At 40.5% G+C, this 24,177-nt stretch overlaps 1 protein-coding gene across 7 annotated transcripts in view; it reads left to right on the plus strand.

Annotated features, from left to right (window-relative positions):
* The window catches only part of DOCK11 (dedicator of cytokinesis 11), a 198,720-nt gene that overhangs the window by 166,683 nt on the left and 7,860 nt on the right, over nt 1-24,177 (plus strand). For all 7 annotated transcript variants that reach the window (XM_085008234.1, XM_085008235.1, XM_085008236.1 and 4 more), the window contains 7 exons: nt 3,022-3,128; nt 11,984-12,106; nt 15,575-15,688; nt 16,218-16,364; nt 22,286-22,496; nt 22,866-23,056; nt 23,505-23,605. In XM_085008234.1, coding sequence (XP_084864360.1) covers nt 3,022-3,128; nt 11,984-12,106; nt 15,575-15,688; nt 16,218-16,364; nt 22,286-22,496; nt 22,866-23,056; nt 23,505-23,605 — 994 coding nt within the window. The remainder of the gene's footprint in view (nt 1-3,021; nt 3,129-11,983; nt 12,107-15,574; nt 15,689-16,217; nt 16,365-22,285; nt 22,497-22,865; nt 23,057-23,504; nt 23,606-24,177) is intronic.

The raw sequence follows: 24,177 nt of genomic DNA on the forward strand, positions 1-24,177 counted from the left end.
TAAAGTAAATATATATAGAGAGAGAGGGAGAGAGGCTTCTCTAGGCAGAGATTTGTCATCAGGCATAGGAATTAAGATAATAAACTTAGCAAGAATAGTGGCTTCTGAAACTGAAAATCCACAAAAGTAGCCTTTACAGCAGATAATGCAGACAACACAGTCCAAGAGTAGGTACTGCTCTGTCTGTTTCTGAGAAGAACCATAATTTACCCTCCTTCCACTTAAGAGACCCACCGGAAGACTCTCTCCCAAGTTGCTGTAGTCTCATCAGCTCTCAGGCATAGGAGTGTGGCACCTTTTGTCCTCCCCTAAAGCACAGCCTTCTAGAGAAACCCTAGATTTGGGGATCACTTCACATACTATCCTCAGAATATGCTGGATAGCACTGGGAACTAGATCTAGTCACTTATGATGGAGCCTGATAATGTGAGAAAAAAGAATGTATGTATATGTATGTGTGACTGGGTCACCTTGCTGTCCAGGAGACGATTGACAGAACACTGTAAAGCAACTATAATGGAAAAAATAAAAATCATTTCAAAAGAAAAAAAATAACGTCCTCTGAATAGACAAGCTATTTTTCCCCCAGTTATGGATCTGGCTGCCTGAGACCTTCAGGGGTTGGCCCTCCGCTTTGGTGAGTTTCAGGGCCTTCTTCCTTACTGCCTAGCTCTCGTCTTGATAGAGGTAATCAAGTAGGACGTTTCCTCCCAATGCATTGCTGCACAAAAAGTGTCCCTTAGGGAGTTCCCATGGTGGCTCAATGGGTAACGAATCCGACTAGGAACCATGAGGTTGTGGGTTCGATCCCTGGCCTCGCTCAGTGGGTTAAGGATCCAGCATTGCCGTGAGCTGTGGTGTAGGTTGCAGACCGGCTCGGATCCCGAGTTGCTGTGGCTCTGGCGTAGGCCGGTGGCTACAGCTCCGATTGGACCCCTAGCCTGGGAACCTCCATATGCCGCGGAAGCAGCCCAAGAAATGGCAAAAAGACAAAAAAAAAAAAAATAGTATCCCTTAGACCAGCTTCCAGACTGAGGACCCTTTGAGTATTAACCTGAATGTAAATCGGCTGTGTCACGGAGCCTGTTGGTTAGTTCAGCTAACCTTTTTTTTTTTTTTTTCATACCAAGACTTTTCTCAAGCAGGAAATAATGACTCAATTTACATTCTGGTGCAGTTCCTTATTTTGTTGTGGTCCAGCCCTTTGACTAGAACTCCCCTAGATGTCTGTAATAGACCATTTGAGGCGCGCGTCTCTTCAGAAATGAAATAAGTCATACCCTATCTTCGGTGTCTTTTATGACCTGATTTCTTTGAACAAAAAATGGCCCTAAGTCCATTGGGTCAAAGTAAATCTCATCTTCATCTCTGCCTCTCCTTCTTCCTTCACAGAAATCCAGCAACTACTCCCTATGTGTTTCTATCTGGGGGATAGAATATGACAGAAGATTATATGAGAATCTAGTCACTTAGGATGGAACACGATGGAGGATAGTGTTAGAAAAAGAAAGCCAAACCTCGTAGACCAAGATTTCTCAGATTCTGATGGGCAAAGGGTCATGTATCATGGCTTAGATTTGGCCAACTCTCCTGGCCTAAATGAAAGCTTCTCTGTCATTTCTCTCATAGACATGTGGTGCTTACTTGCTAATTCATGTTCCATCAAGCATCTTAACCAGAAGATGTATGTCTAGTTGGCTTTCATTTAGGCCAGGAGAGTTGGCCAAATCTAAGCCATGATACATGACCCTTTTCCCGTCAGAATCTGAGGAATCTTGGTATATGAGGTTTGGCTTTCTTAATCCTTCCTTCTTCCTTCCCCATCCTCCTCCAGCAGGAAGCTTACCAAATAGTCATGAGTAGGTCATCATTTCTAAGCACCACTATTAGAGAGCTTGTGGAACAGTAGATTGCAAAAGCTGTTTGCTGCCTTCGTGACCCCCCGTTTTCCACTGACTTTCCACTGATTCTGATATAAGGAGACTGAATTTTCCTTCGCTCTAAAGTGATGGCCCACTTAGAGGTAAAGGCAGCCACAGCAGGAGTGTTTGGACATGTTCCCAATGTCCAGAATCTGTAAGGCAACCATGTAGCCTTCTACACCCAGACCCTTGCTGGACAGTGACAATTTGGTCCACAATCCTACAGCAGCTGTTGTCAGCTTGAGCTCATGTCCTACTTCCCAGGAGTCCAGCTGCGGAGTCACTTAGTATACCAGCTGCTAGCAATTATTCTATTTTATCTAGAGACAGCAAGTTTATTTATTGGTAGCTTTGTTTAGTAATAATTCACTAAACGCTTCTTATATGCTATGTTCTGTTCTAAACACTCCATTTCATTTAATTCTTATAAGGTAACTATTATCTCTGTTTTGCAGATGACAAACCCTTTCACAGTCCTAGAGAGAAAAACATGTCTAAAATCACCCAATTAGTGATAGAACGGGGTCTGTCTGACACCAGAAGCTCTGGTTCTCCCAGTGCCCCATCTCATTTCTCCAAGGATGCTTCATCTCTGGCATCTGTTTTATTTCCTGCTTCTCTTTACAAGCCCTAGGCTAGGCCAGCAACCCACTTTGTTTTACAGTCCTCCAGTGAAATGAGGAACTAGAGGTGATTTTAAAAGCTCAGTGTTTACCTGAAAAGTACATGCCATCTTTGTTTAAGTGACAGACCGTAAACGTACACAGGATTAAAGTGTATGTAACAATTTTTAGTTCACCCTAAGAAAGCATTTACTATACTAGCCATTGAAGACAATGCATAGTCAGAGAATGAAACTTAACTTGTAAGTAACTTGAGCTCACTTTGGGGGAAAAAGACCGGTAGGATGTATAGTAAATAAAAATACTTTATAAAATTCTTTTTTTTTTTTTTTGTTACTGAAAATGGCACTCAGGACTTTGACCTTTACGAAGAAGTATGTGTTTATATTTAAGGGTCAAGATCGCTATAAGGCTATCTGTTATTTACAAAACACTTTTGAAAAATAAATTCACTTGATTGCTTTTTATTCGCACAGAATTATTCCCTAATGGATGTTCGGCCTTCAAGAAAATTACTCCCAATATAGATGAAGAGGGAGCGATGAAAGAAGATGCTGGAATGATGGATGTCCACTATAGTGAAGTAAGTCTCCAGGGCCTGCATTGCCAGTTACACGAATTTAACTTCTTAATATTTATTTACATTAAAAAACTATTACAGCTACCTCAATTTGAAAGATTACCAAGGGTTGATGAACTGTGAGCATTATAACTGCCCAGGGAAAAGAAGTCCCTATTTGGAATGTGGAGCCCTATCTCTGGAACGGTTCTAATTGTCTGGTCTTAGAAATGTACCATTTATCATCCTCAATTCACCATCCCAGTAACCCGGTCACAGTCAGCATACTTTGAAAAAAAATCTCCATCCAAATACAGTTCATGTAACAGCTAAGCAGAAGATGCATACAAGTATTTACAAAGGGAAAATTTCTGCTCTAAAATTCATATGGAGAGCAAACGGCTGCACCTGTTAATTGCTCAACAAATATTTGTTGAGCACTGACTTAGGAGCGAGGCTTTGGACTTAGTGATATAGGAGCTATAAAATAATTAGATCCCTGGCTAATCCCTGGCTTCCAGTGTCTACCCAAAGAGGTAAAACTCCTACATGAAATGGAGAAAAGTAAAGTGGTGCCTTTTGACAGTATGTTCCAGGCAGAGTCACAGGTAAGAGGTACCTTTGGAGTTCCCATTGTGGCACAGCAGAAACGAATCCGACTAGGAGCCATGAGGTCATGGGTTTGATCCCTGGCCTTGCCCAGTGGGTTAAAGAGCCGGCATTCCTGTGAGCTGTGGTATAGGTCGCAGACGCAGCTCGGATCCAGCGTTGCTGTGACTGTGGCGTAGGCTGGCAGCTGCAGCTCCTATTCGACCCCTACCCTGGGAACCTCCACATGCTTCTAGTGCAGCCCTCAAAAGCAAAACAAAACAACACAAAGGGTAAGAGATACCTTTGATATACGTTTGATACCTTAACAAAAGCTAAGAGATAGGAAAGGTTAAGGCATTATTTGGAGGTACAGAGGATGGATCTTTTTGGCTAAGCCATTGGGTTCACCTCAAGAAGAGTAGTAGTGGATATCAGCTCTTGAGAAACTTTGAAGGTTTTATGGACCAGAAAGTTGAATTGTTGTCAGAGGTTTTTGAACAGAATAATGACAAGATGAAAGCAAGGAAGAGGAAAGGTTAGTTTGTGGTGCTACGGGAAATGTATCAGAGGTAGATGGATAGGGGCTGAAGGCCGAGGCTAGAGGGCCGGCTGCCCCAAGAATCCAGGCGTAAGGCAGTCAGGCCTCCCCGCAGGTAGTGACAGATGCAGGAAACACTATGAAGAAAAGAGGAAGACTTTCTGGCTGTGGGAGGAGAAGAGTCAAAAGTAGTGCCGAGAGTCAGGCTTGAATGTTACAGAAAAATGACAGATGGATGCTTTTACAGGGAAGATGATGCATTCCGTTTTTGCTGTGCATTGAATTTGAAGTGCAAGGTTATCGAAATGAAAAAAACATCAGGCCATTAGAAATTCAGAACTGTGTCTAGGGAGACAGATCAAGGTTGGAGAGCAACATCTAGAAGTCATAGCTGTGTGAGAACCAAAGCAGAGTGAGAATGGGCGATAATATACCACGGAAAGATCAGAGAGCCAAGGACGGAATCACACCGATGCTCACAATTAAGGAATGTGAAGACCGAAAGAAAAAAGAAAGAAGCAACAGAAAGCAGAGATTTAAAGGATTTGAATCTGTAGAAATACAGTTTTTAAGGTTGTATTAAGAAACCTAAGAAGCAGCCAGGTTTAAGTGACACCCTTTATGCATTATTTTTTTAAATTAATTAATTTATGTATTTTTTTTTTTTTTTGGCTTTTTAGGGCTGCACTTGGGGCATGTGGAGGTTCCCAGGCTAGGGGTCGAATCAGAGCCATAGCCGCCGGCCTACACCACAGCCACAGCTACGAGGGATCCGAGCCACGTCTGCTCCCTACACCACAGCTCACGACAACACCAGATGCTTAACCCACTGAGCGAGGCCAGGGATCGAACCCGCAACCTCATAGTTCCCAGTCGGATTCATTTCTGCTTCGCCGCTATGGGAATGCCCATTTTTTTTTTTTTAAATATAAGCAGTCTCAAGCTAGCTCTAGTTCATTTAACTAAAATAATATATGTCTAGAAGCTTTAGCTACTATTTCTATGTGGCTCTCTCACCTCATCAGTAAAATAAACGCAATAATATTATACTGGGCAGGTGAAGACTCTGTAATTAATTAATCATAACGGAGAATCAAGATACCTGAATTTTCAGGTTTGACTCCTGGCCTGACACAGCGGGTGAAAGGATCCAGCACTGCTGCACTTGTGGCTCGGATTCAATCCCTGGCCCAGGAACTTCCTTCCATGTCATGGGGTGGGGGGGGACATAAAATCAGCAACAAGAAAAGGTGCTTGAATTTTAGTCACAAGTTCATGGCTTGACTTTGAAGCCTTGGGTAAATTAATTCGCTTTTTGGGTCCTAGTTAGACGAAGATGATTTTCATCTAAGACCACCAGTTTGTGTGAGCGGACGGCAGAGAGCTCATGGGAGGGAAATGGTTCAGCACAACTGAAGTTACATCCTTTCTTCCAAACAGCAGCTCCAGCTTAGTCATAGGAATGGCCTTGAGCCTGACCCTTCTTTATACTCTCAAGAAGCGTGGTGATATTTCTTATTAGTCAAGAACTATAATCAGTGGTCTATGTAAACACATTTGTTGGAAGGCTTTTTTTGTGTGTGTTCTACAGTAATAATTTATACATATTTTAATTTAATGTGTACAGTTAGAATCATGTTCTCCGTAATGCCGTTTTATGTTTCAGTTTATGTAAGAGGGCTTTGTCCTCAGGCCCTAGCCAATGGAAAACGAACTGTCATTGATTTACTAGTTTTATTGAAATGAAAAATACGAATTGTTGTTCATTTAGTGCCTTAAACAGGTGAGTTAAACCAATAATAATTGAATTTGCTTTTAAAACTGCATTTCTGGGAGTTGTCTTGTGGCACAGCTGGTTAAGAATCCAACGTTGTCCTTGCAGCAGCTCAGGTTGTCGCTGTGGCGCAGGTTCAGTCCCTGGCCTGGGAACTTCCACATGCCACGGGTGCAGCCCGGGGGGAAAAAACTGCATTTCTGACTTATGTAATAATTTTTAAAGATGTAAGTAACATACATACAATGCAAGTAATAAAATGCACACATCTTAAGTGAACCACTTGATGGATTTTGACAATTGTGTACACCCATGCCACTAACCACCAGAAACAAGAAATAGAACGTGTCCATTCCCCCAGAAAGTTCCATTTTTTGTGCCCATTTCAGGAGTCAGTCTCCTCATCCCCACTATCTGATTTCTGTCACCATAGTTTTGCCATTATTTTGGTGTCCTAAAAATGGAATCATTCAGTATGTACCCTTTGGTATCTGGGTTCTTTCGCTTAACCTAATGGTTTTGAAACACATCCACCTTATTGAGTATATCCAAAGTTCTTTCTCATTGCTACATATTCTATTATATTGGTATATGATTTTTAAATCTGTTCTCCTGTTGATGGATTTTGAATTGTTTCCAGTTTGAGGTTGTCATAAATAAGGCTGCCTTTAACGTTCTTATCCGTGACCTTTTGTGGACATGTTTTCCTTTTTCTTGGGTAAATACCTAGGAGTGAAACTGCTGGGTCCTAGGGAAGTTAGGATGTTTACCTTTATAAGAAATTCCCAGAGTTTTTCAAAGTGGATGGAACATTGTATATTCCCACCAGCAACGGAGGAGAGTTTCAGGTGCTCCACGTCATTACCAACATCTGATATTGCTAAACATTTTATGGCTTTATCATTCTATTAGACATGAATTGGTATCTCACTGTTTTTTCCTTTGTAGTTCCTTAATGACTAATGGTATTGAGCTCTTTTTTTATGTGCTTCTTTGTCTTTGGTATATCTTCCTTTGTGAAATGTTTATTCGAGTCTTTTGCCCATTTTTAAAAATTGCATTGTTCATTTTTTTGTTGTTGGCAATTTATGGGAATTCTTTCTGTATTCTGGATATAAGTCCTTTGTCAGCTGTGATTTTATTTACCAGTCTTTGATTTGTATATTTGTTTTCTTGATTGAGTCTTTTATTGAGCAGAAAGCTTGGGTTTTGATGAAGTCCAGTTTACCATTTTTTAATGTTTTTTTGCACGCACGCACATGTCTCTGTGTGTGTGTGTGTGTGTATGTGTGTGTGTGTGTGTGTGTGTGTGTGTGTTTGGTCTGATAAATTTTTGCTGACCTCCAGACTGTGAAGACATTGCTTTAAATTTTCTCCTATAAACTGTGAGTTTTATGTTGAGGTCTATATCTAAAATTCATTTTTGAGCATGAAATGAAAAAGAGGTCAAGGTTCATTTTTTTTTTTCTAGACAGATATTTTGTATGGTCCACACCATTTGGGGAAAAATAAAAACTTTACTTTTACCCCCCACTGAATTACTTTGGCACCTTAGTCAAATTTCGGTTCTTTTTATGTTTATGGGCTATTTCTGGACTCTGTTTCGTGCCACTGATCTATTTGTCCATCTTGATACCAATATCACACTGTCTTGATTATTATAAATTTACAAGTCTTAGAATCAGGTAGTGTTAGCCCCCCAACTTTATCCTTCAAAGTCATTTTCTCTATTCTATATCCCTTAAATTTCCGTGTATAATTTCCAGTCATCTTTTCTGTTGCCTCAAAATAGCCTGCCGGAAGCTTCGTGGAGATTTTGTTATATTTCTGTATCACTTCATGGAGTATGGAGAGCTTAACAATATTGAGTCTTTCGATCAATGAACACTTCTTTAGGTAGTCTTTAATTTCTCCCAGCAATATTTTGTGATTTTTCAGAGTAGAAGTCTTTTGCTGGATTTATTATTAGACAGTGGGATGTTTTGATGCTACTGGAACTAGTATGGCTTGATTTTTTTTATCTTGTTTTTCAATATGTCGTTGCTAGTGTATAGAAATACAGTGATTTTGTACATGGATCTTATAATCTACCACCTTGCTAAATCTGCTTATTAGTTGTAGTAGTTTATATATTCCTTAGTGTTTTCTACATAGTCATGCTATTTGCACAGAAAGACAGTTTTACTCTATGCCAATCTCTATGCCTCCGCCATCCCCACCGTATTACCCTGACTGGGACCTTCAGCACAGTGTTGAATGGAAGTGGTAAGAGCAGACATTCATGACTTGTTCCCTGATTTAGAAGCATATTCAACCTGTAGGTTTTTAATAGATGCTCTTTATCAGATGGATAAAGGTCTTTTCTATTTTTTTTTTTTAGGGCCACACCTGTGGCTTATGGAAGTTCCCAGGCTAGGGGTCTCATCAGAGATGCAGCCACCGGCCTACGCCAGAGCCACAGCCACACCAGATCCGAGCCGAGCCTGCAACCTACACCACAGCTCACAGCAACTCGGATTCTTAACCCACCGAGTGAGGCCAGGTGGGATGGAACCCGCATCCTCGTGGATACTAGTGGGGTTTGTAACCCGCTGAGCGACAATGAGAACTCCCCTGAGGATTCTTTTTTAATGTCATGAAGAGGTGTTGAGTTTTTTCAAATGCTTTTTCTGCATCTATTGCTGGAGATTACATTTTCCTCTTCTATTCTGTTTACATGGTCTATTCGGTTTGCCTTGATTTTTTGGTAAATTATAAACCTTATATTCCTGGGACAAACCTTACTAGTTTATAACAGATTTTTAATTCCTCCAAAGTTCTTCCTTCCCACTGTTGCTGAAAATTTTAATTCTGGCTGTTAAATGTTAATATACAGATTGTTTATTCAAGTAGCAACATTTAACGGACATCTACTGTATAGTCTCATACAAAATATTGTCCCTATTTTGAAGAGTCAGAGCCTATTTGGAAAGTTAGCTACATAGACAATGGGAAGTATAGTGATAAATACCCACCCTCTGAATTATCAGAGTAGGAAGAAAAGATGTCTGGTGTCTTGCTACTCTGTGCGGATCAGGACACGGATCCTGGAAGAGATGATGCTTTATCTTCTTAAAGGGGTCAACTAAATGAAAGGGATTAAAGGGCAAAAGGGAACAGGCACACAGTGAGGTCAACACCATGGTGCTTCAGGGAAACTACTAGCAGTTCTTTGCTGTTGGCGTATAAAGTACAAGGCTGAGCATGATGGATAATGATATTATAAAATTTTATCAGCCAGATCACTGCAAGTCTTGTGTGTCAAACGAGAGACCTTGTCCTTAGTTCTGTGACATGATGGGGAGCCATCATGAGATTTTGAGACGAGAAGGAGGATGTGGTCTGGTTTACATTTTAATCAGAGCCCTTTTTTTAAATTTATTTTTTATTCTTATTTCCCCCAACACACTCCCCCCCCCCACTGTACAGCATGGGGACCCAGTTACACGTACATGTATACATAATTTTTTCTCCCATTGTCGTGCTGGGTTGTTAAGTATCTACACATAGTTCTCAGTGCTACACAGCAGGATCTCATTGCTCATCCATTCCAAGAGCAAGAGTTTGCATCTGTAACCCCAAGCTCCCCCTCCCTCCCTCTCCCTCCCCTTCCCCCCACTCCCCCGGGCAACCACACATCTGTTCTCCAAGTCCGTGGTTTTCTTTTCTGTGGAAAGGCCTCCAGCAGATTTGTGGAGGGTAGATTTGAAAGTACTAAGGCTGGAGACAGAAAGATCACTTAGAAAAAAAAAAAAAAAAGGAGGTTTTGAACCTTAGCAGTGAGAGTAGAAATGAAAAGGAAGGGTCAGATTTGAGAAGTATTTAGAAAGTGAAACTGAAAGAACTTGGGGATGAACTGATTAGGCAATGAGTCAAGAAAGAAGAGTGTCTTAGTGTGCTAGGGTTGCCATAACAATGTACACAAAGTGGGTGGTTGAAAAAGCAGAATTTTATTGTCTCCCAGTTCTAGAGTCCAGAAGTCTGAAATCAAGTGTCATCAAGGCCATGCGCCTGGGAAACTCTGGATAGAAACCTTCTTTGCCTCTTCCCAGCTTCTGCTGGGAGCTTTTGATCTTCGATGTTCCCTGGCTTGTGGCTACAGTACTGCAGTCTCTGCCTCTGTTGTTGCATGGCTTCTCCCTGTGTGTCTCTGTCCTATTGGATTAAAGGCTCACCCTACTCCAAGTAGGACTTCACCTTCACTAATCATATCTGCGGGGACCCTATTTCCAAATAAGGTCACATTTGAGGGAGTTAGAACGTCCCATGAAAGAGACACAATTCAACCCATAAAGAAGGGTAAATTCAAAACCGCTCTTAGTTTTCTAGCTAGGAGTTTATAGGGTGTGACCACTGGCTAGATAGGAAACACAAATGAAAGAGCTACTTCAGGAAGAAGATAAATTCAAAGTTGTCTGAAGGACATACTGGAAGAGTCGTTTTCGCAGTCAGTTCTCCGGGTCTGAAGTTCATCTCCTTAAGATAGAAACAAACTGTTAAGACCAATGGATCGCATGAGTAATTGGCTTCATCTTTTTACTGTTGACAATATGGGATTATGGTTCACAAATAAATTTGTTTTATAGCAGCTGTTGTCACTATGGCAGGGTTGGAGATCTCTGTCTTGAGGTATCATACTATCATTCTCACTAATTTTAGAACCAACAGTCAAGAAGGGAGCATTCTTTTTGTTTTGGTTTTTGTTTTGTTTTTGACGAAGGAAGCATTCTTGACTAAAATCGCATCATTTTAATAAACACGTATGTCACTAATGCAACAGCTTGAAAGTTGTCAAATTGTCCTAAGACTCTCTTAATTGTGTGTAAATGTAATTTTTTTTTGTATTTCATCCTTTTCTAGGGCCGCACCCAAGGCATATGGAGGTTCCCAGGCCACGATGGGAACTCCTAAATGTAATTTCAATACAGAGGAAAAATAAGCTTAGTGGAATTTACCCTGTTAGACATCCAAACATCCTCAGTTTAGAACAATGTATCCCCTTTTAAAAATACTGCTTCTGAGAGTCGGCGCAGCGGAAATGAATCCGACTAGAAACCATGAGATTGCGAGTTCAACTCCTGGCCTCTCTCGGTGGGTTAAGGATCCAGCATTGCTGTGAGCTGTGGTGTAGGTCACAAATGCGGCTCAGATCCCGCATTGCTGTGGCTGTGGTATAGGCCGGCAGCTGCAGCTCCAATTAGACCCCTAGCCTGGGAACCTCCATATGCCGAGGGTGCAGCCCTAAAAAGCCAAAAAAGAAAAAAAAAAATTTCTTCTCAATGTGTTACCATTTACAAGTACGGTTAATATCTTCATTCTATGATAAAATAAATACATGTCATTTACTATTGTCGATATTAATTTCATACTTTTTTTAATGGCTGCACCTACAGCATAGGAAAGTTCCTGGGCCAGGGATTGAATCTGAGCTGCAGCTGTGACCTATCTATGCCACAGCTACGGCAACGCCAGGTCCTTTTTTTTTAAAAAAAAAAAAAACAGTGTTTCTCTGTTTTCTTTAACATCTAAGATCCAAGGTTAAAATATGATTTCAAGAATGGAGGAATTACGTTAATTTCGAGGTTAGGAGAAACCGCCAAGGGGACACTCGGATATGAACACCGGATCCTTTAATCTACTGCCCTGGGCTGGGGATCAAACCTGCCTTCACAGCGACCCAGGCCACTGCAGTCGACTCTTAACCCCATTGTGCCGCAGCAGGAACTCCTAATTCTGTGCTTTTAAGAATAGTTTCAATTTCAAATATTTCAAGTATTTGATTTAGAAAATATAGTCACACAACTCTACTTCTTTTGTGCATTTCATTAAATTTAGTACATTCTGTTCTGTATTAAGTGGAAATAGTTCAAAATATATTTGCCCAGAGCTCTAATTAAAACTGTCTCTAATTCTTGATTGCATTTTCTCTCAATACAGGAAGTTTTACTGGAGTTGCTAGAACAATGTGTGGATGGCTTATGGAAAGCAGAGCGTTATGAAGTAATTTCTGAAATTTCCAAGTTGATCATTCCAATTTATGAGAAACGTCGAGAGTTCGAGGTAGATAATTTAAACATTTGCATCACCGGCCTATATATTTTATTTTGATCTTAAGTTACAGTCCTTAAAAAATGCTGTGAAGGTCTAAAATTAGAATCCTATGGTATGTTCTTATAATTTCCCAATGAAATTAAAGATGAAACATCTCAAATATAAATTGGGAGTTCCCATCATGGCTCAGTGGTTAACGAATCCGATGAGGAACCATGAAGTTATGGGTTCGATCCCTGGCCTCACTCAGGAGGTTAAGGATCTGGCGTTGCCATGGGCTGTGGTGTAGGTCGCAGACGCCGCTCAGATCTGGCATTGCTGTGGCTGTGGTTGTGGTGGAGGTCAGTGGCTACAGCTCTGATTAGATCCCTAGCCTGGGAACCTCCACATGCCATGGGTGCAGCCCTCAGAAAGACAAAAATAAAAAATAAAAAAGTAAAATATGAATTGACATTTACATTATACCAGTAATAATGGTATAATTATTCTCAAAACATTCTTATCTCGCAATCTCCCCTCCTGCACTCCTGGCAGAAAACCGTCAAAGTTGTCTTCACTAAAACCTTCACTTAAAAAAAAGCTATTGGCTTCCTTGTTGCCCAGGAAGAGGCATAAGCATGATTCTATTCTTTGCAATTTGACAGGGGGACTAAAGGTGCTGGTAGATGACAGTGGGGGCAATAAGAAGACAGTAGTAATAGTCCTATTATGAGTTTTTCAATTTAGCCTGCCAGACTAATAGTTTTAGTCTGATGAAGGGCAGTTAATAAAGAATAGCAGGATAATAAACAGTTGTTGCCACCAGTACTGAACAGGAATTTTTTATATTCAAGTCTCAAAGTTCACAGCATAATTTCCTACCCTGCTATGCTGGGAAGGGGTGATTTAGGGTTCAAGCCATTTTTTTTTGAAAAAACAAGATAATTTATCCTTAAATATAACAAGGAGTCTTTCATTGTTCACGCCTTCATTCCAAGAGTGAAAACATACGTTTAATGTCATCTGTGTAGTGTTCGCATCTCTGCCGCAAACTGGCTCTGATCAAGCTTTTTCTTCCTAGCTTCTAGGTTTTTCTCTCTTTGCCATACTTTCTGTGTCTATGAGGCATGTCTGAAAAACCATAGTGGAGTTCAAATAATTATATTAAAAAGCAAGAGGTAAATAATTAAATCTAGGTCGGATAGATGACAAAGAATAGCCTATGAGACAAGACAAGAATTGGCATGGCCCCTTCTATCAAAGTATTACATCCTAAGAACCTTTGTAAAGGTTTTAAAACACCCACTTTCTTACTCTTAGGTTGAAGATCAGGCTATTAGAAAACATTTTGCTTCTCAAGTGTCTGATCGGGAAAAAAGAAAAATCTTCCCTACACATTAAAGAAAACCATATGTTCCGTAGGGGAACTATTCCCATTTCCTTGAAGGGATACACAGGTCTGTATAGATCCCCTAGCATTCTGCATGAGCTGAAGTAGTTTTTCAGTGTATCTTTATGAGAAGGGCTGAAAAGTATCAGAGATAGCATCCATAAAGGTAAGGAAAATAGCCCTCAAACTGAGCTCAACTGAAGAAAATAACATGGAAAGAATTTTAGAGAAAGAACTTCTGCTTCTGTGATCCCATTTTTTTAATTGAAGTGAAATTCGCATACTATCAGTCAACCTTTTTCAAGTGTACAGTTCAGTGGAATTTAGTGCCTTTTTTTTTGTCTTTTTTTTTAGGACCACACCCACAGCATATGGAAGTTCCCAGGCTAGGGGTCGAATCAGAGCTGTAGCCTCTGGCCTACACCACAGCCACAGCAACTCGGGATCTGAGCCGCGTCTGTGACCACAGCTCACGGCAATGCCAGATCCTTAACCCACTGAACAAGGCCAGGGATCAAACCTGTGTCCTCATAGATACCAGTCAGATTCATTTCTGCTGAGCCACAAAAGGGACTCCTAGTGCCTTCTCAATATTATGCTTTCACCACCTCTCTCTAGTTTCAAGACATTTTTTTTTTCTTTTTGGTCATGCCTGTAGCATGCAAAAGTTCCCAGGCCAGGGATCAAACCCACACCAGAGCAGTGACCAGAGCCGCTGCAGTGACAATACAGGATCCTTAACCCACTGTGCTATTAGGGAACTCCAGTTTCAAAACATGTTTGTCACCTCAGAAAAGCACTCCATATCCTTTAAGTGATCACTTTCCACCCCATCCACCCTCCCCTGGTCACCACTACTCTGCTTTCTGTCTCTGTGGACTTGCCTGTTCTGGATGTGTCATAAAAAAGGATTAATAAAAGATGGGACCTTTTTGTGTCTGGCTTCTTTCACTTAGCCTAATATTTAGAGGTTCATCCAAGTTGTATCATGCATTAGTACTTCATTCCTTTTTATGGCCGAATGATGTTCCATGGCATGAATATGCCACACTTTGTTTATCCATTTGGGTTGTGTCCACATTGGGGCTATTATGAAGAGCGCTGTCGTAAACATTTATGTGTAAGTTTCTGTTTGGGCATGTTTTCATTTATCTTAGGTATATACCTAAGAGGGGAATGGCTGGATCATCTGGTAATTCTGTGTATAACTTTTGAGTAACCACCAAACTGTTTTCCCTTTTACCCTCCAACCAGCAGTGTACACATTCCACGTGGTGACCAACACTTGCTGTTTTTGCTTTCTTATTATAGCCATCCTAGTGGATGTGAAGAGGTGTCACAGTGTGGTTTTGATGTGTGTTTCCTTAATGACCAGTGATTTTGAACATCTTTCATGGGCTTGTTGGCCATATATATATTCTTTGGAGAAATGTCTATTCAGGTTCCTTGCTCACTGTTAAATTGGGTTGTCTTTTTGTTGTCGAATTGTGAGCCTTCTTTATATGTTCTGGATAGAAAAACCGACCAGATCTGTGATTTATAACTATTTGCTCCCGTTCCGTAGGTTGTCTTTTCGTACTCTTGATAATGTTCCTTGCACAGTGTATGCTCCCTTTTTCTGGGTGTGCAGAAGAGTATATTCTTTGAAAATGTCGGTGAACTTGTTATCAAAGCAGTTATTGTTATTTTTGTATCTGCATTTTACTTTCTTCTCCAAAAGTGTTTGCACAGATTGCTTATTCTCATCTCTCCACCTAAGGGCACAAACAAAGCATTTTGCTTCTCTTTCCGTTAAAATAATTCAGACAGAAAATGATAGTCGATAACACAATATTTGAAAGCTATACACTGCCATCGAGCTAGGAAGGAAATGAAGCATGAGCCTTAGAAATACAGTGTTATTTGACTCTTTGACGTTCTAGCCTATGACCTTCAGTTATTAAGGAGTTTTGTCCTGTTGTGGCCATGGGCCATGCCAGTGTGAATGATCCCACCAAAACCATTCTGAAAAGGAAATAGCGTTGCCTTTTTTCCCCTGTGCATTTATCTTAGACATTTAGTAAGCAAAAGATGGAGCTAATTTGTTTATTCTCATTTTTTTTTCCCAGAAACTTACTCAAGTTTATAGAACTCTTCATGGAGCCTACACAAAAATTTTGGAGGTTATGCACACCAAAAAAAGACTTTTAGGCACTTTCTTCAGAGTTGCCTTTTATGGCCAAGTAAGTATACTCTGGTTCATAAAGGTGTTTTTTCTTTTTGAACGTTCACCTTTGAATTATTAGATTACTGTAATAGCAGTTATTGGGTCTAGGATTCTGTCTAGATAGAGCACCTGTCGCAACAGCAGGAGACCTCTTTCGTTAAGTATAAAGTTCACTTTGGTTTCCATATCTAAATCCACTAGGTCAGAGGACAACATAAAACATTTGAATTTTTCCTTTGGTTTCATTTTCTGTTAAGCTTCTTAAATAGATACTTACTATCGAGTACTGGAAGCTTCCAAATAAAAATCAAGTATACGGGGAATGAAACAAGTAGAATGTGAGAATCTTGAGGCCAATAATAGATTCATATGACTGTGAGTTTGAAAATTCTCATTTGTTTCAGAAAAAATATGTGCATGTGGCTTTGGGTAGTGTTATTTAAAATCGATTTCAAATACATTATTGCTAGTTATTTAGTAGAGTTTCTCTAAATGCTGTAATTTGCTCCTACTATTTATAAATCGTGTATTTATCTTTATAATAGTCTTTTTTTGAAGAAGAGGATGGAAAGGAGTACATCTATAAAGAGCCAAAGCTCACCGGCCTCTCGGAGATTTCCATGAGACTTATTAAACTTTATGGTGAAAAATTTGGCACAGAGAATGTCAAAATAATTCAGGATTCAGACAAGGTAACATATGCCCTGCACTTTGAGATCATTATTTGTTAGTTTCAAGTGTGGTACTTTCCTTCTGACTTTTTCCCTTTTTTAGCTGGTGATGGAGAGGCGTGGGAAATAGAGCCTTTCCAGATTGTGAAAGAAAGGACAGGGATTTGGAGTCGGATAGAAGGATATAGATCTCCATTCTCTGCCCCCGGCTAGCTGTGTGACCATGGGGAAGTTACTTAAGCTGTCTGTGCTTCATTGTTCTCAGTAATGTGACGTTAGTAATAGAGCCTTCCTCATGGGATTGTCCTGTGGATTCAATGAGTTAATATCTGGAAAGTGATTAGAGGTCTGGTAAATAAAAAGCATTCGCTAATAATAATAGAAGCTCTCATGCTCAATAAAGATGAGCTATTATTGCACATGCTGTTGGGCATCGTGATTGTCAGTTTCGTACTTGATGATTCATATCATCTTAGGACACACATTTTATTCTAAGGTATCCTTAGTTCATTAGTTACATTCGCAGTGATGTGGGTGTAGGAGAGATGCCTTGCTCCAAAGATTATCCATCCACTAGGCCCTTCCAAGGCAAGGATGAGAAAGGGTCCAGGAAGAGAGGCTCTTTCTTAGAAATGCATAGTTTCCTACAAACAGAATTTCAGGCAAGCACTGTAGGAATGCCTGACTGTCCTTCGTCACCATGGGTGTGTCCAGAAGAGCCAATTTTTAAGGTCGGAAGCATCTACACAGTGCAGGATCTGTAGGCCCTTGCAATATTTACTCAGTGACTGTGATATGTGTGGTGCTGTGCAAAGCACTTAACAGCTCACAGGGGCCGCATTGCCAGAGTGAAAAGCCCATGGCAATGGTGAAGACACGTCCCTTTTCTACCATGAAAGTGATCTCGTCCCTTCGTAGGCTTACTTATATCTCGTGGAGGTGGTTTTATCTTGAACACATGCCTTAGACATTTAAAAAGTGATGTGCTGGCGTTCCCGTCGTGGTGCAGCGGAAATGAATCCGACGAGGAACCATGAGGTTGTGGGTTCAATCCCTGGCCTCACTCAGTGGGTTAAGGATCCAGCATTGCCGTGAGCCGTGGTGTAGGTCACAGAGGCGGCTTGGATCTGGCGTTGCTGTGGCTGTGGTGTAGGCCGACAGCTATAGCTCCAATTCGACCCCTAGCCTGGGAACCTCCATGTGCTGCGGGTTCAGCTCTAAAAAGCAAATAAATAAATAAATAATAAATAAATAAAAATAGATGTGCCGGCAGGCTCAAATTTCATTAATATTCAACAAAACCTCTCTACTTTGTAGCAGTTTCACTATTTTGTGTTGTTTTATTGAATTAAGACAACAGAGAATTGTGTCTCCTTGTGGCCAAAAAGTTTTAGGCTCACTGTCACAATGCTAACACTATAAATGGAAGGTTAGTGGAAGGCTGGCCTTGCGGAACAACATACAGGTTCTTACTTTATTCTGCCTCTGAAAACTCGGCCAAGGAGCCCTAATGACAAACTACCAACAGGCAGCTGGACTCCTGACAGTGTTTGTGTGCACAATATTTTAGTCATTCATCACAGGCAGCAGATGTAATAAGCAGTTGCTACTTTTAAAATCCTTGTTTCTTTCTTAATGTGTGAAATTAAAAATTAAACCCCTCTTTTACTTGCCAAAGAACAAGATCTGCTTAAGGGCATAAACAATTTGAAGAACCTTTGGGCAGTATTCTCCTGTATTTTAAATGTATGTTTCCTCAGACCCCATAATTTCACATTTAAGATTTTATCTTGTAGACAAAGATGTATGTTTAAAGGTGCTTATGGGAGTTTCTTAGTAGTGCAGTGGTCTGGCAACTGAGATCAAGCCACAGCATGCTGTGGCAAAAAAAAAAAAAAATGGATTTTAGTACTGCAAATAGTATTACTTGGAGTTCCCGTCGTGGTGCAGTGGTTAACAAATCCAACTAGGAACCATGAGGACGTGGGTTTGATCCCTGGCCTTGCTCAGTGGGTTAAGGATCTGGCGTTGCCATGAGCTGTGGTGTAGGTCGCAGATGCAGCTCGGATCCCAAGTTGCTGTGGCTTTGGCGTAGGCTGGAGACTACAGCTCCTATTGGACCCCTAGCCTGGGAACCTCCATATGCCGTGGGAGAGGCCCAAGAAAAGGCAAAAAGACAAAAAAAAAAAAAAAAAAAAAAAAAAAAAAAGGCAAGAAGGAAATAGTATTACGCATATAATGGACTTAGTAACCTAAGCATTAAAAAATTTCTAACTGTTGATATGAACCTAATAAGACATATTAATGGGAGTTTCCATCATGGCTCAGTGGTAATGACCCTGACTAGTATCCGCAAGGATGCGGATTCAATCTCTGGTCTCGCTCAGTGGGTTAAGGATCCGGCGTTGCCATGAGCTGTGGTGTAGGTCACAGACAAGGGTGACAAGATCTGGTGTTACTGTGGCTGTGGCGTAGGCCAGCAGCTGTAGCTCTGATTCGACCCCTAGCCTGGGAACCTCCACATGCCGCAGGTGCAGCCCTAAAAAAAAGACATTGAGAGAAAAAAAATGGTGAGGTACAAGACATTATGGATGGGATGATTACATTTGCATACAAACTGATATTCATATTTCCGGAATGAAACATATGAAAATGTTAGCCATGGTTAGCCCTGAGGAGAGAAAACTAGAGTCTTATGTGGGAAAAAAAAGTTATTTCTTCCTTTAATATATACCCTCGTGTACTGTTTGAATGTTTTACCATACGCATAGTTTACTTTTATAAAATTAAAATCAGGCTTGACCTCTTTTCTGTTTCCTGTCTATGTTTTGTCTGAGCCAGATAATCATCCTCAACTGTCTCCTGAGGTTTCGCTGGAGAAATCGAGCTTTTTAATGGGAGAGAACAGAAAGGATTTCTAGATATAGGCTTTTTGCTTTTTATAGAATAACAAGCAGAATGGGGTTGGAGACGTTTTAAAATATGCTTTGAAACTTTCTATCCCTTGTCTGTCCTTCTATATATGTGGAGGGAAAAAAAGGATGCAGGGGCTTTTTCTTGGGAGGTTTTTATTGGGTTTTTTGGTTTGTTTCTTTGTTTGTTTGTTTGTTTGTTTCCTATGCTAAGCACAAAAAAGGCCTGGCTCTCAGATTGCAAGGATATTGACAAAGTTACCAACGTGTAAGGCAAAGTCAAATCTAGTCAGGAGAACACTGTAGGACAGTCCTGGGAACCATCTGGAGTTAATGGAGAGACTGCTGGAGGGGAGGGTACTAGGGCCTACAGACTGATACTCCAAGAAAGACTTCTGAGATTTGCTTCCAGCAGCATAGCTTCTTTTAACATGGAATTTAGACTCTTTACTAAGTAGTCCGCAGCTACTGTAATTTTATGTCTTGGGAATAGAGACGTTCCGCTTTCCTGGTCCCCTTCCTCCACAGGCTAGGATTGCTGCAGTCAAGAGTACCTCCTCTGAAAAATGTCAAAACACTGGGAGTTCCCATTGGGCTCAGTGGTAACGAACCCGGCTAGCATCCATGAGGACTCAGGTTCGATCCCTGGCCTCGCTCAGTGGGTTAAGGCTCCAGTATTGCCGTAAGCTGTGGTGTAGGTCAGACATGGCTCAGATCCCACGCTGCTGTGGGCTGTGGTGTAGGCCAAAGCTCCAATTCAACCCCTAGCCTGGGAACTTCCATATGCTGTGGGTGCAGCCCTAAAAAGACCAAAAAACAAACAAAAAAAAATTTCAAATACTGTGGATGTACAAATTGGGAAGCTTCTCTGTAGAGCAGTTGGGTAGCATGTAACAAAATCCCTAATACCATGTAAATATTTTAACTAAGCTGCTTCTCAGAATTTATCCTAAGGAACAAATGAGAAAAAATACATACAATTTTAAAAACAAGGATGTTGACTGAAGCATTATTTATCATAGCAAAATGTTGGAAAACAACCTAAGAGTCTGTTAATGAAGGACTGATCTAATTATGTTTATCCATATCCATCCAGTAAAAGTCATGCTAATGACTATAATATAGAACTGTGATACCTATAATGTTTTTCATTGCGGTAAAATATGCATAACATTTACTGTTTCACTATTTTAAGTTCAGCGGTACATCCAACACCATGTTGGACAGAAGTTGCCTTATTCCTCATCTTAGAGGAGAAGCTTTCAGCCTTTCACCATTGAATATGATGTTTGCTGTGGGTTTTTCACAACGGCCCTTGAATAGATTGTAGACGCTTCCTTCTATTCCTTGTTTGTCGGGTGTTTTTATTAAGAAAAGGTGTTGAGTTTCGTCAAATGCTTTTTCTGCATCGATTGCGATGATCATCTGTTTCATTCCCCCTCATTCTGTTAATATGGTGTATTACATTGATTGATTTCAAATGTTGGACCAACCTTGCATCCCAGGAATAAATCCCACTTGGTCATGGCATATAATCCTTGCTGCTCCATTCAGTTTGCTAGTATTCTGTTGAGGACTTTTGCAGCAGTGTTCGTTCATAAGGGATATTGGTCTATAGTTTTCTTGTACTGTCTTTGTCTGGCTCTGGTATCAGAGTAATGCTGACTTCATAGAATTTCTTCCTCTTCACATTTTTTGGAAAAATGTGAGAAGGCTTGGTGTTTAGCTGCGCTGAAATGTTTGGGAGACATCACCAATGAAGACATCAGGTCCAGAGCTTCTCTTTGTCAGGAGATTTTCTGCTATTGATTCAGTCTCCTCACTGGTTAAAGATCTACTCAGATCTTCCTGTTTCTTCATGGTTTAGTCTTTTTTTTTTTTTTGTAAGGGCTGCAGCCATGGCATATGAAAATTCCCAGGCTAGAGGTCAAATCGGAGCTGTAGCTGCCAGCCTACACCACAGCCAGATCCCTAACCCACGGAGCAAGGCCAGGGATCAAATCCACATCCTCGTGGATACTAGTGATCAGAAGCCACAACCAGCGGTCATAGCACAGACTCCCAATATTTGGAAGACTGAGTCCTTCTTGTTCATCCTGGGTCCCCTGAGAGCTGTTCCAGAAACATGTGCATAAGTGCCTGCCATTGTACTTAAGGGGTGAGGCATGGGCAGTGCCAAGAGCTAAAATTGACCAAAATCAAAATTAACTGCAATTTTCCATTCAAGCCTTCCCCTGGAAGTTGCAAGTCTTCAAGAAATTCTTAGAGGTCCAAATAGTTACATCAGACAGATTCTGCCAGTGTAACCGTCATCTCTGTAGAAAGATTTCTGGTGCTCTGCCGTCTTCTCAGGATCCTCTCTATAATATATTTTTATTGAGATGGAATTCAAATGTAGTTAGCCATTTTACTATATTTTAAGGAGTCAGATTATAAAACAATGTTCAGCACAATCACCTTTGTAAATATATGGTCATAGAAACAAAGATTGGAAAGAAATATCTGTGCGTGTGAATAATGGTCATTGCTGAGTGTTAGCATTACAGGTTTTATTTTCTGCCTGCATTTCCATAAACTCCAAATAGGTTCCTGTAACTTCTTTATAATCAGGAGGAAGTGGTCCTTAAAAAAAGAGCAGGAGTTCCCATCGTGGCAGCGCAGTGGAAATAAATCCAACTAGCATCCGTGAGGATGTGGATTTGATCCCTGGCCTCCCTGGCCTTGCTCAGTGGGTTAAGGATCCGGCGTTGCCGTGAGCCATGGTATAGGTCACAGACGAGGCTTGGATCCCACATTGCTGTGGCTGTGGTGTAGACCTGCAGCTGTAGCTCCAACTCGACCCCTAGCCTGGGAACCTCCATATGCCGCAGGTTTGGCCCTAAAAAGCAAAGACCTTTTTCAAGTGCATAGTCAATTCACAGTGTATGCAATGACAGTGTTCCTCAGTCGATTTCCACGGATTTAGTAGGTCACCTGCACACCCTTTTCCCTTCTGTTGAATAAAAAACAAAACTTTGTTTTACTTTACAGGTAAATGTCAAAGAGCTTGATCCCAAATATGCTCATATCCAAGTCACTTATGTGAAGCCCTACTTTGATGACAAAGAACTCACAGAAAGAAAGACTGAGTTTGAAAGAAACCATAATATCAACAGATTTGTTTTTGAGGCTCCTTATACACTATCAGGCAAAAAACAAGGTTGTATAGAAGAACAGTGCAAACGCCGTACGATCTTGACTAGTAAGTAGGACTTGGCATGACTTCTTTGTTTGATATGGTCTTTTTTTTTTTTGATACACAAGTAACAGCAGGTCAGCAGGAAAATGTAACTGAAATGTCAGTCATCCATTGTACTGCTGTTCAGTCGCTAGCTTGCACAAACAAGGCTACATTATAAACCGTTGTTTTCCCATGTGTAACTCATAATTGCTCTGAGGTATCTCATAAAAAGAATTTCTCCCTCAGTCCTGAGTGTCTTTCTCAGTGTCTAATTGCTCTCCTAAGGTATTTTCTAGAGAAGACATCGGGAGAATTAAGCATAACATATTTTTCCTCGAATTTGAATTTGCAATCTGAAAAACTCATTTGTTCAATCTTAACATTTAATAGCTTCAAACTCGTTCCCATACGTGAAGAAGAGGATTCCTATAAGCTACGAACAGCAGATTAACTTAAAGCCGATTGATGTCGCTACTGATGAAATAAAAGATAAAACTGCAGAACTGCAAAAGCTTTGTTCTTCTGCTGATGTGGACATGATTCAGCTCCAACTTAAATTGCAGGGCTGTGTTTCAGTGCAGGTATGTTGGTTGCTAAACATGTATTAAATGTTTCTTGATATTCCTCTTTCATAAAGGCACAGAGCAAGCACTCAGGGTAATTGTGTGTTATACTCTTCTCGAGTGCAAAAACCTGTCCATTATTTTTAATAAACTCAACAAAGAAGTTATATTTACTTTCTATAAATTTTGTTTTATATCAGAGGACTTTGAAAGAAATCCCTTTGACTATAGCCGAGTCCTACATTTACATGTGAGAAATTATTAACTAACTTATTAGACTATCATCTTTGCAGATGATTTGCTTTGGTTAATCTTTTTCCAATAAATTTACAGTAAAAAATAGTAAATACGTTTCTCAATGTGGATTTTTAATATATCGGGTTTTTTTTTTTAAGATTACAAATGCAGAAATTACTTCTTGATGGCCTTCTAACAATTCTCTCGTTTTTCTCCTTTTGTAATTTAGGTAAATGCAGGTCCCTTAGCTTATGCAAGGGCGTTCTTAAATGATAGTCAAGCTAGCAAGTATCCACCTAAGAAAGTAAATGAGTTGAAAGACATGTTTAGGTAAGTGCTTTGTAGTTTTCGGATTAGACTTCTCTTCCATTTTCTTCTTCTTCCTCTTCGGCATACCCATGGCATGTGGAAGTTCTCAGGCCAGGGATGGAACCCACGTAGAGCAGTGACCCGAACCACTGCAGTGACAACGCTGGATCCTTAACCAACTGTTCCACAAGAGAACTCCTCTATTTTCTTCTTAAAAGATACAAAAATATTGACCAAATAATGACCCTCCAAAAAGGGATATTCTCTGTTCTCTTTTACAGCATTGAAGTGACCTTCTAGTGGTACTCTAAGTAGTGAGGAAATGTGTGATCTCTCTCTTGCTGCAGAGCTTGAACCAATTACTAGTGACCAAAGAGATGAAATATGCCAACGCGCTTTTTTTGCTTTGGATATTGTGACACAAACACAAGCCTTCATTCATGACACGATTTGCTCCTTTGCCTGATGGACCTCATGTTACAGCTTTTCAGACCATCTGGGATAGGAAGGGTTGGATAGACTTGATCCTATCCCATGTTCTTAATTTCTGCCAGTCTGGAGCATGTGATGTCTTGTCTGGATTGAGCAGCCCT

Source organism: Sus scrofa, chromosome X (assembly GCF_054392235.1).
Source record: "Sus scrofa isolate SSC_HxYL_T2T_F1_AM1 chromosome X, Sscrofa_HxYL_maternal_Yorkshire_Landrace_v2.0, whole genome shotgun sequence".
Lineage (NCBI taxonomy): Eukaryota > Metazoa > Chordata > Mammalia > Artiodactyla > Suidae > Sus > Sus scrofa.